The sequence below is a fragment of the Phocoena phocoena genome, chromosome 10 (genome assembly GCF_963924675.1).
Source record: "Phocoena phocoena chromosome 10, mPhoPho1.1, whole genome shotgun sequence".
In the NCBI taxonomy this organism is placed as follows: Eukaryota; Metazoa; Chordata; class Mammalia; order Artiodactyla; family Phocoenidae; genus Phocoena; species Phocoena phocoena.
The window spans coordinates 82,654,781-82,669,633 of NC_089228.1; the positions used below are offsets into that span (position 1 = coordinate 82,654,781).

General features: G+C 48.3%; 1 protein-coding gene across 1 annotated transcript; it reads left to right on the forward strand.

Annotated features, from left to right (window-relative positions):
• The first annotated feature begins 307 nt into the window (after window positions 1-307).
• Window positions 308-8,771, forward strand: PPP1R10 (protein phosphatase 1 regulatory subunit 10). Its single transcript, XM_065885178.1, has 18 exons — window positions 308-414; window positions 1,092-1,178; window positions 1,324-1,459; window positions 1,874-1,925; window positions 3,965-4,042; window positions 4,191-4,364; window positions 4,582-4,687; window positions 4,788-4,900; window positions 5,389-5,489; window positions 5,737-5,884; window positions 5,961-6,119; window positions 6,222-6,468; window positions 6,632-6,695; window positions 6,801-6,995; window positions 7,150-7,225; window positions 7,455-7,568; window positions 7,734-8,396; window positions 8,662-8,771. Exons 1-18 carry the CDS (start codon window positions 308-310, stop codon window positions 8,769-8,771), a joined length of 2,730 nt encoding a protein of 909 aa, XP_065741250.1.
• Window positions 8,772-14,853: the final 6,082 nt, after the last annotated feature.

Here is a 14,853-nt window from a genome sequence, read left to right on the forward strand (position 1 = left end):
TCCTGGGAAGGATGTAACTGGGAGCGAGAGGAGAGGCGCTGCCTCAGTCCTCCAGTCTGACTGTCGTCCCCTTCAGTCATGTATGGACACAGTGCTTCACTTGCCAGGGCTGTTCTCTCAGTAGGGACACTTGTCTGTGTTGATTTTTCTTACCTAGATAATGGTGAGTGCAGTTGAATGTAGATTAAATAATCACTAATAATTTGTCAAACACAGAGATAGAATTTATTAGAGGGCAACTGCGGCTGTCCTTGCCACCCATTTATTCTGTGGGTTTGTTTTATCCTCATCTTAGAAAACCTCGATCATGGGTTCGGGTCCCATAGACCCCAAAGAGCTTCTCAAGGGCCTGGATAGCTTCCTTAACCGAGATGGGGAAGTCAAGAGTGTGGATGGGATTTCGAAGATCTTCAGGTGAGTCTGTACCCTTTGAATTTGTTGTGAGTGGAGAATATTTTGTGTTGTAATATGACTATAATTAAGGCAGATAGCAGAAAGTGTTCCCTAAGAGGAATGGGAGTCAGTGGAATAGGATTCAAATCCAATTATGTTAGAACTAGTGATAGGAAAAGATGACCCCTTGGTCCCCGGTCATTATGGCATCTGGATATTTGGAGATCCACAGTCCCAAGGGAAGGAAGGAAGTAAGCAGGGGAGTCAGGTGACAGGATTCTTAGTTCTGTTTTGGGTTGCATTCTGCATGCCCCAAATGTCATTTTCATTCAGGGATCCTCAAGTTTTCCAGGAGAAAGCGAGTGACTAAGCCAGTCCGAAGAGATGGTAGTTGAAGCCTAGGGCTCTTCACCTGGAAGCAGAATAAAATGTGTCCTGTGGGTTAGAGAAGCAGTGACACTTACCTCCTCAGATCGGAGACTTCAGTGCATCTCCTCCATTGTGTTCCATCCCTCTGGGTGTTTCCACATCAATCCTGATCCACCCCATCCTCCTAGGGGCCTGTGTGATCCTCCCACCCTGTAGCAAAGTCCCAAGTCATCAGGGATCTCGAGGTACTCCCACAGATTAGAGATGTCTGCTCAAAGAAGAGGTGCTTTCGGGCTGCTTCATTTCTAACCTTGACATATCTCTTACAGTCTGATGAAGGAAGCACGAAAGATGGTGAGTCGATGCACTTACTTGAACATTCTCCTGCAGACCCGTTCACCAGAAATATTGGTCAAGTAAGTGGGGACCTGGGTGGCTGGGTACTTAGAAGGGAGGGGGGGTGAGGCACGGGGTTCCTGGGTTATTGCTGGGGGACTAGGAGGGTGGGGTATACTCCCAAGACCCAGGAAGGGCATCACAGAGCCTCCTCCCTGCCTGCAGGTTTATTGATGTTGGTGGTTACAAGCTTCTTAACAACTGGCTGACATATTCAAAGACAACCAACAACATTCCCCTCTTGCAGCAAATTCTACTGACCCTGCAGCACCTACCACTCACTGTTGACCATCTCAAGCAGGTACCTTCAGTCTTTACAATCCTGGTTCTTCCTTTTTGGTTTAGGCTAACAGATGAAAAACCCATTGACTCTGATGTGGCTATAGTCTTGGGCCTGTGAGGTAGAATGGTAGAAAAAAATAGGAGTTTGGAATCAAGATTTGGTTCAAATTTATGTCCTTTAATAGGTGTGTGACGTGGGGCACTTTATATATCTGAGCCTCGGTTTTTTCATTTGTAAAATGGGAATGGTTGAACCTACCTAACTGGGTTGTTTTAAGGAGTAAGACTACGTCTCCAAGGGCTTTGTAAGAGAGAAGGTCTATCTCAGTGTTAGTGGCTGTTAAGAGATTGTGCGTTTGTGGGAGTGGTTAGCTCTGAGTGGGCTGCTTTTCCTTCTGGCACTTACCATCCTGCTGCTCCCTTCCTTTCATAGAACAACACAGCCAAACTGGTGAAGCAGCTGAGCAAGTCAAGTGAGGATGAAGGTAGGGGCCAGTCCTTTCCTCTGTGTCCTGGGCCTTCTTCCGTTACTTCCACTCAGTTACCTTCATTTCTTAAGATCTCTTGGTGTAAAAGCCATACACTTAAAATTCTTTGGGGGAAATAGTGTCATCCTAGAATGTTTCGTCATCATTTACTTCTGCTTCTCTAAATATCAATAAATAGAGCATATTCTGGGACCCTCAATGTCTATTTTCCTAACAACAGGTATGCTCGTTCTACCAATAAACACCCTGCTCTAGGGCATGGGCAGAATCCTGACTGCTGGAGTATATCATAGCTTTGATAGCAACAGATTCTTTCCTTTGCTAAGACAAAGGGTTTTGGAGCTCCTGGCAAGGGCATACAGTTCTGGCTTGAAGACAAAGCCTGGCTCCAGAAAGTCACAGGCTTTTCTTTAGAGAAGAAAAGGGTTTATATCCAAGAGTTAACCCAAAACATAACCCAAAACCCATAACCCAAGGCATAAACCAGTGAGCACGACACTGGTTTCCCGCAAGTGAGCAGCATTGTAGCAGAGCCGATCCCCGCTCTTTGTCTACGGGGAATGGTATGCTAGGTCCCTTTGGAAAGTTTAGCTAGAGGAGAAAACACTGGGAACATTTTCCGGGATAAAGGATCACGATTTTATTTTAACTCACAGTATCGTTTAAGTGAAAAACATTCCCTAGCTTTCCGTTCTTTTAGTTGTATTAATTCTGTTTATAGGTCCTTTTATATAATGAGCACTTCACTGTTTTTCTGACATCTCAGAGTAGCTTTGTAGGATAAACTGTAACACAGAAGATCCCATTAAATCATTGCCTATCTTTTGTTTCTTCACTGAGGTATATTGGTCCTTGTTCCAGCTGGCTTAATTGTGTTGCCATCTTTGAGTATAGGTTTAATTATTATTCTGTGCTTCCTTTAGATACTGAAATTTGTACATTCCTTATTGACTGTAGTTAAGTTTACTGGACCATAGTATCGATTGCTTCAAAGAGGTTTCAGGATATTCCCCCACTGGGCATTGGGGTTCATATTGCATTAGGTATAGGAGTTGGCAGTTGTGTGACTGTTTTAAAAAGTTAAGTTTTAATATCGTACAACAATTTCATTATTAAATCAGCCCATAGTGGAAATGTTGGCAAGAAGAGAGGTCCCGTAGATAGGAGATTTTATTTGCCAAGTACAGAAGGAAAGAGCTACAAATGCATTTTTCCATATATTTAGAAATAAATTCTGTTTTTTATCTTTAAATTCTCTGACCATCTTTTTTCTCTAGATAAACTCTGCTTCCTTCATCCTAAATCAGTTTGTTTTTAAGTTCTTTTTTCACTCTTGCAACACTTAATTGATTCTTTTAAGAGCTGTCATCACTAGTGACATCCTAGGAAAAAAGTTTCCCTAGAAAATCTTTTTTTTACGAGGATCTAAATCTGCCTCCTTGAAATTTTTAAAATCTGGTAGCCCTTTGGATACTTGAACCCCTCTGCCTTTCTCCTTATTTTATTGTAATAAGTGGTTAAGGGAAGAGCATAGGCACTAGGTTCATTCTGCCATCTTCTAGTTTTGTAACTTTAATCTCCATGCTTCTGTGTCTTAAAGGGAGATGAAAAATGTTCAGGTTGTGGGCTTCCCTGGTGGCACAGTGGTTGAGAGTCTGCCTGCCGATGCAGGGGACACAGGTTCATGCCCCAGTCCAGGAAGATCCCACATGCTGCAGAGCGGCTGGGCCCGTGAGCCATGGCTGCTGAGCCTGCGAGTCCGGAGCCTGTGCTCTGCAACGGGAGAGGCTACAACAGTGAGAGGCCCGCGTACCGCAAAAAAAAAAAAAGTTCAGGTTGTAATAGCAATTACATGAGATGTATGCAAAGCAACTAGTGTAGTTTTTACAACATACTTTAATAAATGTTTCTTCTTTTTGCCCCCCCCGCCCGGTGTTATAATGGCATCAGGGTTGAAAGTTATCTGAATAGAGGAAAATTCCATGATTCAGTGTATCTTACATTATTTAGGCATTTCCCCTTTCTCTCACCTGCAGAGCTCCGGAAATTGGCCTCAGTCCTTGTCAGCGACTGGATGGCTGTGATCCGCTCCCAGAGCAGTACCCAGCCTGCTGGTAAGCAGCTAGGCCCTTTATCCCTTGTATTTCTTTCTTTCCCACTGGGATGTGGCCTTCCGTGCCCCTAACCTGCTTTTTACCTCTGACTGACAGTCTTTCTCTTTATCTAAATAAAATCCTTTTCTGCTCTGTTTTTCCACAACAGAGAAAGATAAGAAGAAACGGAAAGAAGAGGGAAAGAGTCGAACCACCCCTCCTGAGCGACCGTTGACTGAGGTGAAGGCTGAGACTCGGGCTGAGGAGGCCCCGGAGAAGAAGAGGGAGAAGCCCAAGTCCCTTCGAACCACGGCGCCCAGTCATGCCAAGTTCCGCTCTACCGGTAAGGCTGCCGTCTGGCCTCTGGAGTGTCTGTGGGTAGGTGCAGAGCCCGGGCCTTATGTGGAAGAGTTGGACTTAATGGTACGATAAATCTGGAGAGAGGGAAGACTAGTGGGTGGAGCATTGTGGGAGTTTATAGGGCTTGATGAAGGTTAAGGGAGGAAGAGTCAGGAGAGTGTGGAGTGAGTCCAGCCCCAACACCATGTCTTCTCCCCCAGGACTAGAGCTGGAGACCCCGTCTTTGGTGCCTGTGAAGAAGAATGCCAGTGCAGTGGTGGTTTCTGACAAGTACAACCTTAAACCCATCCCCCTCAAGCGTCAGAGGTATGGACCATGTTCTTGGTTTTTGAATGGGTTGGGTCTGTGGACATGAGGGGAAAAGAGGGGGCAAGTCAGGTGTTGTTGACCAGTCCCTTTCTAACAGTTCCACAGCTGCCCCAGGAGATGCTGCACCCCCTGCAGAGAAGAAATACAAGCCACTCAACACAACACCCAATGCCACCAAAGAGATCAAAGTGAAGATCATCCCGCCACAGCGTGAGTCCAAAGTGGGGGGATGTGCTTTGAATTGAGAGCAAACTCTTTTCATGGAAATGAAGCGTTTTCCTCCATTTTCATCTGGTTTCTTGGTGTCCTTTAATGTTTACTCCCTTGGAACTCCCTTCCTAGGAGTCCTTGATAGGGTTGCTTAGGAGTGATTTTAGAGATGAAGTAGGGAGGCGTGCTGTTCAGTGACTGGTGGGTGCGCTCCCAGCCGTCACGTTCATGGGGGCTGACTTTGTCACTTACCTGAGCTCTGATTCCTATCCAAAGCCATGCTTGCCTGCCTTTAAAAGAAAGATAGAATAATGACAATAATTTCTTGTGTGAATCCTCCTACATATGCTTCCTGGTCACCTTGAGCTTATTGTGTCCAAAGTTGAGGCAGGGTCTCTATTGGCCAATTTTCTGCCCAGATTTTGTCTATAGGAATAGCATTATTAAGGAGGTCTGATGATTCCATTTTGTGCTCTTTTCTTTTGTAGCTATGGAGGGCCTGGGCTTTCTGGATGCGCTCAATTCAGCCCCTGTTCCAGGCATCAAAATTAAGAAGAAGAAGAAGGTGCTGTCACCCACAGCTGCCAAGGTATGGGTGCTGCGCAGTAGGTGCCAGTAACCAGGTAGAAAAGGTACAGGTGAAGAGGTGAAGGAAGGGCCCAGCAGCTAGGATGCTCGGGGAGGACAAGAGTTGTGTCTCAGACGTAGACTGGTGGCAGAGTACTGTTAGAGACAGTCTTCCTTTATAGGAACTGTTAGGGGATCCTGCCAAGGAACCTGGACTAATTGCCTTGCCTTTCCTGTCAGCTCATTAATTTCTTTTTCTTTCACAATAGCCAAGCCCATTTGAAGGGAAAACGAGCACAGAACCGAGCACAGCCAAACCTTCTTCCCCAGAGCCAGCACCTCCTTCTGAGGCTATGGACACAGAACGTCCAGGGACCCCAGTTCCCCCTGTTGAAGTCCCAGAGCTCATGGATACTGGTAAGTCTAGAAACTGGTTCAGGTTTCGGGGTTTTCTGAAAGGAAGGATCTGCTCTGAAACTACTTCTGTTTATAGCCTCTTTGGAGCCAGGAGCTCTGGATGCAAAGCCAGTGGAGAGTCCCGGAGATCCTAGCCAGCTGACCCGGAAAGGCAGGAAGAGGAAAACTGTGACCTGGCCTGAGGAGGGCAAGCTGAGAGAGTATTTCTATTTTGAACTGGATGAAACTGAACGAGGTTAGAGATCCAGTTTCCTCTATAGTAGGTGGGGTATAGAGAGTTTAAAAAGGACTTGGTTGGGCTTACCTTCCCTCTTGCTTTTTTTCTCCTTGGCAATAGTGAATGTGAATAAGATCAAGGACTTCGGAGAGGCAGCTAAGCGAGAGATACTGTCAGACCGACACGCGTTTGAGACGGCCCGGCGTCTGAGCCACGACAACATGGAGGAGAAGGTGCCCTGGGTGTGCCCCCGGCCCCTGGTGCTGCCCTCGCCTCTTGTCACCCCTGGAAGCAACAGCCAGGAACGGTACATCCAGGCTGAGCGGGAGAAGGGGATCCTTCAGGAGCTCTTCCTGAACAAGGAAAGGTGAGCAGAATGGGGTTCACTTCCTGAGGTACTGCGCCCTTGAGGGGAACGTGCCCTGGGGTAATTAGAAGGGGGGTGGGGTTAGGAAGAAAATCAAGGGCTTGAATAAATAATTTGACTGTCACTCTTTTTTTTTTTCTATCGCCTGCTGCATTCCTGACAGTCCTCACGAGCCTGATCCTGAGCCCTATGAGCCTATCCCCCCCAAACTCATCCCCCTAGATGAGGTGAGTTATGTGGTGATGGAGGTTGTGATTGACGTTAATGCATCTTTCATGTGAGACGGGCTCTTTATCCTTGTTGGTCCTGATTGTTCTCTCCTGTCATTTCAGGAATGTTCCATGGATGAGACCCCATATGTTGAGACCCTGGAGCCTGGGGGGACCTGTGGCTCACCCGATGGGGCAGGCGGTTCCAAGTTGCCTCCTGTTCTGGCCAATCTTATGGGAAGCATGGGTGCCGGGAAGAGCCCCCAGGGTCCTGGAGGAGGCGGCATCAATGTGCAGGAGATCCTCACCTCCATCATGGTACGAGCCTCCCTCTTCTTCCCCACTGTCTCCATTTCTCCTTACTCCCGTTCTGCTCTCCTTCCCGCTTGCTTTTTCCTCGGGCTCTCCCTTCTCTGCCGGGTGTTACCCTTATTCTCTGTTGACCTTGTCCCTTAATGACCTTGCCTCACAGGGTAGCCCTAACAGTCATCCCTCAGAGGAACTGCTGAAGCAACCAGACTATTCAGACAAGATCAAGCAGATGCTGGGTAATCCTCGGGGCCAGCCCTGGGGCCTGGGCGAGGAGGCCTGCAGTGGAACTGGGGGAGCAGGGGTATTGCCACTAGGCAGCAAGACATGGGAGGGGAAGACTGGACAGAGGGCAGTGCTCTGCCAGGTTGGTCTGAGGGGGTCAGCTGGGCACACCTAAGCGGGAAGACGTCATGCCGCTCTTCTAGAATCATCTTGCTGACTGCTTCACTCCTTTTTCATTAACAGTGCCTCATGGACTCTTAGGGCCTGGTCCCATAGCCAATGGTTTCCCACCGGGAGGCCCTGGGGGCCCCAAGGGCATGCAGCACTTCCCCCCTGGACCTGGCGGACCTATGCCAGGTAGGTGGTGAGTGAGAGGTTGGAATGGGTTTGTCTGCTTAATTTCGGCCTGGTAACTGTACAGGATTGACCAAAGCCGGGGGTTGGTTTGGGTTGGGAGCTGGCGGTCCCTGGGTGCAACAGGTAGCTGATACTGTCTCTCTCCCTTTTTTTTCCCCCCAAAAGGTCCCCATGGAGGCCCTGGGGGCCCTGGTGGGCCAGTGGGTCCACGTCTCCTGGGTCCCCCACCCCCTCCCCGGGGGGCTGATCCCTTCTGGGATGGCCCAGGTGACCCCATGCGGGGTGGCCCGATGCGTGGGGGACCAGGTCCGGGGCCATACCATAGAGGCCGTGGTGGCCGAGGCGGGAGCGAACCACCTCCTCCTCCTCCTCCATTCCGAGGGGCCAGAGGAGGTCGCTCTGGAGGAGGACCTCCAAATGGAAGAGGGGGCCCTGGTGGGGGCATGGTCGGAGGTGGTGGGCATCGTCCCCATGAAGGCCCTGGTGGGGGCATGAGCAGTGGCAGCGGACATCGTCCCCATGAAGGCCCTGGCAGTGGCATGGGCGGTGGGCATCGCCCCCACGAAGGCCCTGGCGGCGGCATGGGTGGTGGCAGTGGCCATCGTCCTCATGAAGGCCCTGGTGGAGGAATGGGTGCTGGTGGTGGACATCGGCCCCATGAAGGCCCTGGACATGGGGGGCCCCACGGCCACCGGCCTCATGATGGCCCTGGTCACCGAGGCCATGACCATCGAGGGCCACCCCCTCATGAGCACCGTGGCCATGATGGCCCTGGCCATGGCGGAGGAGGCCACCGAGGGCATGATGGAGGCCACAGCCATGGAGGAGGTGAGGATGCTCCCTGTCCCCCGTATGGCTTTTGGTGTCCCATTACAACTTTCTGGGGAACGTCACTACCCCGGGTCTGCCAGGCAGAACATGAGGTCACCCCGTTCCCAGCATGCATGGCAGTTCCTTCCTTTAGCCCTTCCCCCAGGTCCCCAAGACTAGGTCTCTGAAAGACAGGTCTCAGGATGCCTTGGACGGGTGGGATGAGGGTGGCATTGACCTCTTGGCCATTTCCTATCTAACTATTCCACCATCATTCCCACAGACATGTCAAATCGCCCTGTTTGTCGACATTTCATGATGAAGGGTAACTGCCGCTATGAGAACAACTGTGCCTTCTACCACCCGGGTGTCAATGGGCCCCCCCTGCCCTAGGGACCACCTGCCCACCCCGCCCACACCCCTGTGGACTGCAGCCTTGCTCCTTCCACCCTTTTATGGCTTCTGTGAGGCCCATTTTCCCCGTTCCCCAGCTGATGAGGAGCCGGCCCCCTCAGTGCCCACCTGCCTGGGTTCTTGGGGGTTTTCGGATCACTGGTGCGCATTGATGTACATATTTTCCTCCAGTCTGGGGAGGAGAGAGACTGGACACATTCTGTACCCTGGACTGCTGAAGAGGAGACCGAGTTGGCTTCACTTTTTGAGGAGATTTGCCCTTTATGCCAAGCGCCTCTCCAGTATTACCCTTTATGCCTGAGAACCTAAAGCTGGTTATCCTGGAGAACACCTCTTGTGGGTCCTCCACACGCACACAGAACTCTGACACGGGATCAGCTGCACTTATGAAATCATCCCAGCCAAGTTCATGCTTCCTCGTGGGGTGGGGAGATGGTAAAAGGGGTATTGTGTATCCCACTGCACTGAGAGGACTCAATCAGGCTGGATTTGAGTTCTGGAACACATCATCCCCACTCCTCCCGACACAGGCTTTACATTGAGTCCTTTCTCAAGTAAGACGTTGCAATCTTCCGTGAACACCCAAGTTTGCATCATGGGTCTGCTAGGTTCAATGATGGCAAATCCACATCGGCATCCGGTGAAAAGTTTTAGCTGGCATAGGTGAGGCCATTGGTGGTGGTCCACCCTTGCCTGCAGCTCATTCTGGAAATTAAAACACTTCAGTGAGACCAGCTTTTCATCAACTGAAGCCCGGCGTGCTGGGCATGCCAGTCACACTACACGCACTGCCTCTGGGAGTTAGCGTGCTCCTGGCCCCCACCTGGAACCTTGTGGGTGTGAGGCCTCCAGCTCCCTCCCTTGCCCTGTCAGCCACCTCTGAATCCCCACCAGGTGCCTTCCTGGGTGGATTCGATGAGATGACCTGCCCTCTCCCAGCCCTCTCCTTCACCTGTCTCAGCATCAGTTGTTTTCTATGAAAACAGTGGATTGGTTGGGTTTTGTGCAGGGTCTTGGGTTAGAGCCACAATGGATTTGAGGATGAGTATTTTCTTTTTTCTTTTGGTTTTGTATATTTTGTACATTAATAATAAACAGTGGAAAGAGAAGTATTTAACCCCTGGTGTTCCTGGACTGTTTAAAAAGAAAAAAGCCATTATCAGCTGTTGTTGAAAGTTCATTAATACAAACCTTTGTGGAATGTGGCTTTCAACCCTTTGTTGGTGTTAAGTGAAATACTGGTGAAGGAGTACTTTGAATACAGAACGCCACAGCTCGGGAAGGCAGCGCTCACAGATCACCTGAGCTGCAGGCACATCCATTCTAGCTGATCCTAACAGCCCTGTGGAGTAGCTTAGGGAAGGGACTTAACGTGAGGGTGGGCAGAAGGGAGGAGTAGGGAAGAGTGGCTGAAAAAGGAAAAATCCAAGAGCAGTTTCTGGGGAAGGAAGAAAAAAAGAGGTGGATCCTGCTTGTCCCCCAGAAAAGGGGCTCTGCAGGGTAGAGAGAAATAGGCCTGCTGCTAGAAGATGTAGGATCAAGATAATTTTTAGACCTTAAGGACAGGTATTGAGGACCTCGTTGATGGAACAAGATTCCCAGGGGTGGGAATTCCCTGGTGATCCAGTGGTTAGGACTCAGCACTTTCACTGCTGGGGCCTGGATTTGATCCTTAGTTGGGGAACTAAGATCCTGCAAACTGTGTGGCATGGCCAAAAAAAGTATATTTAAAAAAAAGAAAGATTCCTGGGGAGACAGGAGGTTTTAGAGTCCAGAACATGGAGGGAGAGGATTAACTTTAAATAGGAAGCTCTGCTATTCTTGTAATCAGAAATTAGGAGATTACATTTTGGGGGAAGAGGGAAAGGGAGGTAGGGATATTGGGGTATAGGTTGAGAATGGTGGTTACCAAAGTTGCAGCGTTCCTCAGAATCATCTGAAGGGCTTTTAAAAGAGATTGGGGGTGGGGTTCGGCAAATTTTCTGATTCAGCAGGTCTGGGACGAATTCCGAGATTTTGCATATCTAACAAGTTCCCAGGTGTTGCTGACTGCTGATCTGGAAAACAATGAAAAGACAGGGCCCTAGAACACGTTTCTTGGCTGTTGTTTCCAGGATTGGCCACAAGAGGGGAGCAACTTCCTAAACCTCACAGGCCCCACCTACACTTAGGCCAGCGGTGTTAATTTTATCTTCCCTTTTGCCCCTTCTCTGGAAAGAGGGTGTTCAGTCAGCCTACTGTTGCTCTTCACACTCGGAGAGGTCCTGAAAAGATGTAATCTAAGGGCCAACCTAAGAGGTGAAATACCAATGAAGTACACAACTCAAGTGAAAAAAAGTTAAAAATTCTTTAACTTGGGCTTCCCTGGTGGCGCAGTGGTTAAGAATCTGCCTGCCAATGCAGGGGACACGGGTTCGAGCCCTGGTCTGGGAGGATCCCATGTGTCGCGGAGCAACTAAGCCCGTGCACCACAACTATGGAGCCTGCGCTCTAGAGCCCGCGAGCCACAACTACTGAGCCTGTGTGCCTAGAGCCTGGGCTCTGCAGTGAGAAGCCACCACAATGAGAAGCCTGCACACTGCAACAAAGAGTAGCCCCCGCTCACCGCAACTAGAGAAAGCCCGGCGCAGCAATGAAGACCCAACGCAGCCAAAAATAATTAAAAAAAAAAAAAATTCTTTAACTTGTGTTTCTTTCTTTCTGGTTCCATCTACTGCTGCTTCTCACCTTCTTCCCTCCACCTCCTGCAACAGGCCACACCACAAGAACCTTTACAGAGAGCTTAATTTTTTCTATTTTAATTTAAAAATGAGTTCAGCCATTTTTTTTCAAATTCTCCATGAAAATCCAAATTACCTGTTACTTAGATTTTCTTTTTTTTTTAGGCAGGGAGACAGTTTGAGCATCTCATCCATTTCACTGTACCCACTGACCCATTTCTGTTTCTTCACCAAGCCTTGCAGGCACACCTCTCGCGACTGCTTCAGTTGGTCTGTTCTTCCTTTCTTATTCCATTTCCACCCCCACCCCTAAATAACCTATTAACTTTTGACTTTTCTGTCAACCCTTCCCCAAGCACACCAGTGCAGTCTCCAATTCTGAATCACCATTATTCTATTTCTCCCATTCCTGCTCCCAGGCAGTAAATATAATGTTGAAAACCCACAAAATCCTACCATCTTGGCCCAGTACCAATTACTAGCACGGACTCAACATTCACTGCTACCTGGCAACTCCTAACTCCTCTCCCTTCTCTGGCACCAAATCTCCTGAGAAAGTGAGCCCCATCCTACGTGAGCACCATTTCCCCTTCTCTTCACCTGAAAATATGAGTCTACATTATCTCCTTTCCTTTCTTAGAGGAAGGAGGATATCTCCTCCTGCTCGCCTCTCCTGGCATCTCCTCTTCCTGTCTCCCTCCCACCCACCACTCTTCACCCAGCAGCCAGAGCAATTTTGTGAAAATGAAAACCAGGTCAATTCACACTCCTGCGTACACACTGCCTTCTATTATTCCTAGAACCATATCCCAACTCCCTATCAACGTTTATAAGACCCCACGTGTCCTGGCCGCTGCTCAAGCTCTAAGCTCAAGCCATGGTCCTGACCAAGTCAAGCTCTTTCCAGCTTCTGAGCCTCTGCACATTCTGGTGCCTTGCTGAAGGCTCTTTCTCACCCATCTAGTTGGTTCCTTCTCCACCTACAGGCCTTGGTTTTAATTAATGTCACTTCTTCTGAGAAGTCTTCCCTAATCACTCAAGCTAAACGTGACCCCTACCCTTTCTCTCCTAACACGTTTCCTGTGACATGCTCCAAAGGCACCACTGAGTTCCTACCTTTGCACTTCTAACAAACTCCAGGTGATGCCGCTGCCGCTGGTCTAGTCCACGCTGAGAACCACTGCCCTAGAACAGCCACCAGTTCAAGCGTCTCAGCTGCTGCACCAGCACCGGCAGCACAAGGGCAACTTCTCACATTCCCAGGCCTCCTCTGAGTTGTGTATGGCCACAGGGCTCCTTCCTGACTTTCATCTCTCCCACCGTAGTGCTGACAGACTTCCATAAAACGTCTCTCACATGTTCCTAAAACACACTCCTGCCTTGGCTCTCATGCCCCTCAAGGACTCATCCTTTGGTCATCCTGTCCATATTCTACAGATGAGGGAGGACGCCCAGGGCACTGGCATCAGAAAACCAGGGCCCCCATCCCAGGAACTCTCCTTTCCAGGCTGGGTGACCATGGGTATGTCAGCATCTCTGAGTCTGTTTCTTCATTAGGAAGGTGTGGAGAAGAGTAAGTAATTTTTTATAACACTTCTATGGTGCTCATTATGAACAATATTAGTGCATGATTTGTAGGTGACAAAGGTTGTCATAAATTAAAATATTTAATTGTTAACTAAATTCCATTTTTCAGGCTTTGGGTTACCCACATACTGTACTACCGTGTAAACGTGTAATTTTTTCCTTTCGAGTTCCATTTCTATGCTGCTCTTTTTGAAGAAGTGTAATTCTTTTGCCCATATTTAAAGTGCATTATTATAGTATATATATTGAGGAAAGAAAGAAAACTTGTGCCCATGGATGGAAGTTATTTTGGAGCATCTGAAGTATTTGTAGTGAAATCCGCGATCAAACACTTAAAATGCAAAATGTTGGTGTTCATTTTATAAACAACATTCTCAACTATTTTGTGTAACATCTCATCTAGACTACTGAACTGAAAAATTTAAGTGCAAAGTGTAGAGTGTACATGAAATACATGTAACAAAAGTAAAAAAAAAAAAAATTAAAGCCCTTCACAAATAATTACTTAATCCCTTAATAACCTTGTGAGGTAGGGGCTTTTTATCACCTTCATGTTACAAATGAGGAAACAGGTACCAAGAGGCTAAGTCCAAGGTCACCCCACTAGTAGTGGACTTGAAGCCTGCTCCCACTGTTCTACGACACACCTACTTTGTGGAATTGTGGAGAATACTTTCACATGTAACATCTTACTTGGCACAAGACCCTGATGCTTTTCCCTCAAATTCCATAAGGGGTGCTCCTTTAGATCTAACTTGGAGATGTACCCAACGGCACGTCTTCAATCATCTTCACACCAAACCTTCACTTTTAGCGTAAAACTCATAATTGAGGTCCAGTATTATTTGGCCAGAAAATAACTTCCCCAAATTAGACATCCCAACTTAGTAAATCTTAAATGGTTCTTCATATTTTCCCTGGAACTGCACACATCTGACCATCCTCTCTCCAACTCCCACACCTGGCTCTTTCCATCTGTCCTTGCCTTGTATCCCTCTCTCTCGTATCCTAATTCAGGATTTATTAGCTCATCCCCACAGCGAAAGTTCTGGGGCCCATCCCATAAGTCTCTAAAGTCCACCTTGCCCATCACTACCTGAAATCACCACCAACCAACCACTTGCCACTTGGGTTTTACTTTCCAAACCCATCTCTCCAATCTAACTCTAATAAGAAAAGTGGCCACAGCAGCCATGTTCTCTCATTAACTCTCAAATAGTTCTTTAGATCTGCCTTAGACCTGCTCTTTTCCTATGTTCCAAAAATGGCTCCCTGTTCCTCACTACTAAAATCCTGGGACTTCCCTAGTGGTGCAGTTGTTAAGAATCTACCTGCCAATGCAGGGGACACCAGTTCAAGCCCTGGTCCGGGAAGATCCCACATGCTGTGGAGTACCTAAGCCCGTGTGCTACAACTACTGAGCCTGCGCTCTAGAGCCCATGAGCCACAACTACTGAGCCCATGTGCCACAACTACTGAAGCCTGCACACCTAGAGCCCGTGCTCCACAACAAGACAAGCCACTGCAATGAGAAGCTGCCACACCACAACGAACAGTAGCCCCACTCGCTGCAACTAGTGAAAGCCTGCGCGCAGCAACAAAGACCCAACACGGCCAACAATAAAGAAATAATTTAAAAAAAAAAAAATCCTTACTTTTTCAGGGTCCACTCTCAAGTGATCCCGCCCAATAATCAAGTTCTAGATAATCTTTCTCTTCTATGAGCTCAAGGCAACTTAGAATCTACAGCACCA

Coding starts and splice junctions, on each gene's coding strand:
- PPP1R10 (XM_065885178.1), top strand. CDS start 308: ATGGGTTCGGGTCCCATAGACCCCAAAGAGCTTCTCAAGGGCCTGGAT. Junction 5,490..5,736: donor TGTCACCCACAGCTGCCAAG/GTATGGGTGCTG, acceptor CTTTCACAATAG/CCAAGCCCATTTGAAGGGAA. Junction 6,120..6,221: donor ACTGGATGAAACTGAACGAG/GTTAGAGATCCA, acceptor CCTTGGCAATAG/TGAATGTGAATAAGATCAAG.